We start from the raw sequence: 3,947 nt of genomic DNA, 5'->3' as shown, positions 1-3,947 counted from the left end.
TTAACATGCTAGCTACTTTGACATCCTTCTCCATGGTACACAAAGGTACAAAGGTGGACCTCCAAAAAGTTGGGGTATTTTTTCTAGATGTGTGACTGTGTTGAATGAAACAAGGTGAGATGGGGGAAGTTTTTCCATGTCAATGTGAAATGCTTTGTATTGGGATTCAAACCCTCTCAGATGAAACTGCCCATTGTCTAAGCCTCCTCCAGAAAATTTGGCATCATCACTGAGTCGTGGTGGTGGGGTTATGTGCCGTGGAGTCGATTCCGACTCTTAGCGACCCTGTATAGGGTTTCCGAGGCTGTAAATCTTTCTGGGAGCAGAAAGCCTCATCTTTCCGCCACGGAGTAGTGGTCCCCTACCTAACATAGTGGTGAGTTAATAAATATGGAACAAAGAGGAGAGGAGAGTTTAGAGGAAATAGCAACCTTTTGGAATCACTTTAATGTCTCGGTGTTGATGTCCCCAAATAGCTCTCATTTTACAGGTCAGTTACTTTTCTTGGAAGCAGTATGGCCAAGAGGAAGAAGGTCTGGAGCTGAGTTTGGAGGTGGAAGAGTTCTGGCTGCCAGAAACGGCCCAGCACTTTCGAGTATGCCTAGAAGCTGGTGAAGCTGGAGCCTGAGGGCTGGGGTGGGGACAGGAGTCCTAATCCTGCTTTGCTGTAAGGGTGGGGGATAGGAAGCCCTGCTTCATCTTCTGGGGAAGGGAAACTTGGGACCTGGTGATTCTAGGAAAAGGGCTGGCCATAGTGGCATGACCTCTGAGTGGTGCATAAACAAAGGTGTCATAAATAAAGGATGAGGCATGCGGCGGGGGAGGGGCACGCGGTGCGCGTGCATAAAGGGCTGTCATAACGGTTTGGCGGTTGCTAAGGTACGCGTGCATCAAGGGCTGTTGAAACAGTTTGGCTCCCGCTTCGGGCGCAGCGCCGCCTCATTGGCCTGGATCGCTGCGCCCAGGAGCCTCCGTGTGTCATGTCCGTCTGGTCCCCTTGGCTCCTACTCGCGCTGCAACCCCTTTGGCTGCTGCTCCTGGCTGCCCCATTTCCAGAGTCGGACCTGGACCTGACTGAACCCTGGTCTTCGCCCTCCCTTGATCACCTACGGAATCGCCCCACAAGCTTATATCCTTGCCTGATCCAGAGGGCTCTGACCATGGATTCTCCCGTTCCAGCCCAGATGCTGGCCCCGCCTCAGGAATTAACTGAGACTTTGGACATGGATTCAGCTACAGAGCCACCCCCAATGCCAGACCAGTTCTCTGGCACACATCAAGATCTTAATGACCACCTACCTCCACATCAGAAGCTTCCAGAGGTGGGTCCTGTGCTAGACTGGGATCAGAATCAGGCCTTAGCTCTGCCTCCTCAACTCAAAAGTAAGATTGAAACTCCAGGTATGAGTCAGGCTGAAGGTCACCAGTTATTTGAAATACTTGTGCTGCCTCTAGAAAGTCATAGTTCGAAAGCAACAGTTTACTGTTTCACCTCCAAACCTGAAAAAGGATCTAGCTCAGCATAGATGACTTGCTAAAGTTGTTGTTGGAACTTAAGGCCAATTAGCAAAAATAACTAACCAGCTATATCAACCTGAGGATGACTACCTTCTAGACCCAAGTTTTGATATATCCTCCAGACAGCCTACCCCTAGAATTCCTGGGGACCCCAGCTTCACCAACCTCTTGGCATCGTCAGCCTCCAGAACCCCCTGAGGAGGTTGGATTTGAGCCTACTCTACCTTCTGATGTGGAAGGTCCTGAGCTTCCTGAAGAGGAGGAACCTTCAGTCCAGCAAGAGGCTCCTCAGGCAATGAAAGCTTTCATAGCCCATCTACGGAGATGGAACCATTTCCACTCCAACAGGAAGGCCCAGCTGAGACTTTGCAGACCACTGAAGAGGTTAAATCTCCATTCCCAGAGGAAATCCCATCTAAGCCTTCAGGACCCCCTCCCTCATAAGGTAGAACATTCTCTGCAACAGGAAACCCCATTTCAGACTCTAGAAGTACTTGAGGGGAGTGAGCCATCACTAACTGAGCAGGAGGCCCAGACTCAGTCTCTACAGCCACCTGAGGTAGTTACAACTCCAAGTTCAGTGACTCATGAGATGACTCTTCAACCTCCAGGGCAGAATCCAATTCATCATTCAACCTTGCCCACTGTCACAATTAAACCAGTGGATGTAGAGCTTGCCCTAACTCAATTATATTCCACTCAGCAGGAAGGCCTAGCACAGCCACTAAAACTTCCCCCAAAAGTTAAACCTCCCACTCACCAGGCAGCCACAGCTTCATCTCAGATGCCCTAGGAAGAGGTTGAGCCTTTCCCAGTCCAGCAAGAGGTCCGAGCTCACACTCTAAAGCCCACTGATGAAGTTGAGCCTTCTCCAGTCTAGCAGGAAGCAGCAGCACAGCCTCTAAAGCCTCTCCAGCAGGTTGCATCTTCTCCAGGCCAGCAGGAGGCGTCAGCACAGCCTCTAAAGCCTCCCCAGCAGGCTGAACCTTCTCCAGGCCAGCAGGAGGCTCCAGCTCACCCTCTAAAACCCTCTGTGGAGGTGGGACCTTCTCCAGTCGAGCAGGAGTCTTCACCTCAGCCTCCAGAGACCCCTGAGGAGTTGGAGCCTTAATCCAATGCAGCAGGAATTCCCAAATCAGCCTCCAAAGCCTTCTGAGGACTTTGAACCTTCTCCGGTCCAGCAGGAAGCCCCAAAACAGCCTCCAATGTCTCCAGAGGAGAGTGATCCTTCTGCAGAACAGCAGGAGGCTCCATTTCAGCCTTCAGAGCCCCCTGAGGAGTTTGGACCTTCTCCAATACAGCAGGAAGCCCCAGCTCACTCTCCAAAGCCCTCTGAGGAGATTAAACTTTGGCCAGGCCAACAGGAGGCTCCAAGTTCACCTCCAGAATCCCCTGAAGAGGTTGAATCTTTTCCAGTGCAGTATGAAGCCACAACTGCTGCACCAGAGCTCCCTAGGACATTGAACCATCTCCAGTCCAGCTAGAGGCTGCAGCTCTCCCTCCAGAGCTCCCTGAAGAAGTGGAACCTTCTCCAGTCTACCAGAAACCCCCGCACACGCTCCTCCGCTTCCCCATGAGTTCAAATCTCCAACTGAGCAGGCGACTGTTGTTCCACTTGCGGAGCTCCCTGAGGAACTAGAACTTTCTCCAGTACTGCAGGACGTTCCACCAGAACCTCCCAAATCATCTGACGGTATTGAACCTTCTGCAACTCACCAGGAGTTTCCAGGTGAGACTCTGTGTCCCCCTGAAGAAATTAAACCTCCTTCAAAACAGCAAGACAGCCTTCTCCAGCCCAGCAGGAGGCTCCAGCTCAGTCTCCTGAGCCTCCTATGCAGGTAGATCCTTCTCCAATCCAGAAGAGGCCTCATTTCAGTTTCCAAAGGACTCTAAAGAAGGCAAACCTTCTCTAGCCCAGGAAGAGGCCCCATCTTAGTGTCCAAAGGCCTCTAAAGAAGGCAACCCTTCTCCAATGCGGAAAGAGGCCCCAACTCAGTGTCCAAATGCCTCTAAAGAAGGCAAACCTTCTCCAAGCCGAAAAGAGGTCCCATCTCAATGTCCAAAAGCCTCTAAAGAAGGAAAACCTTCTCCAGCCCAGCAGGAGGCCCCAGCTCAGTCTCCTGAGTCTCCTATGCAGGTAGAACCTTCTTCAATCCACCACAAGCCCCATCTCAGCCTCCAGAGCCCCCTAAGGAAATCGAACCTTCTCCAGGCCAGCAGGAGGCCCCAAATCAGTCTCCTGAGCCTCCTATGTAGGCAGAACATTCTCCAACCCAGGAAGAGGCCCCCACTCCCCCTCCAGAGCTCCCTGAGGAGAGTGAAACTCCAGTCCAGCAGGAGGCCCCAGCTTTGTCTCCAGGGCCCCAGGAGAAAGTCAAACCTCCAGTCCTACAGGAAACCCCAACACAGCCATCAACTCTTCCCCAGTA

The 3,947-nt window shown here is 52.0% G+C and overlaps 1 protein-coding gene across 1 annotated transcript in view; it reads left to right on the top strand.

The window, feature by feature from the left end:
- The window catches only part of LOC102825907 (RAD52 motif-containing protein 1-like), a 15,766-nt gene extending 13,137 nt beyond the window's left edge, over positions 1-2,629 (top strand). The window contains exons 6-8 of the mRNA XM_006833721.1: positions 491-595; positions 933-1,401; positions 2,454-2,629. Of these exons, the coding sequence (XP_006833784.1) occupies positions 491-595; positions 933-1,401; positions 2,454-2,629 (750 nt within the window). The remainder of the gene's footprint in view (positions 1-490; positions 596-932; positions 1,402-2,453) is intronic.
- The last annotated feature ends 1,318 nt before the right edge of the window (positions 2,630-3,947 follow it).

Source organism: Chrysochloris asiatica, unplaced genomic scaffold (genome assembly GCF_000296735.1).
Source record: "Chrysochloris asiatica unplaced genomic scaffold, ChrAsi1.0 scaffold00007, whole genome shotgun sequence".
NCBI classification, from domain to species: domain Eukaryota; kingdom Metazoa; phylum Chordata; class Mammalia; order Afrosoricida; family Chrysochloridae; genus Chrysochloris; species Chrysochloris asiatica.
The sequence above is the reverse complement of the archived record's forward strand: the minus strand, read 5'-3'. Positions and strand labels throughout refer to the sequence as shown.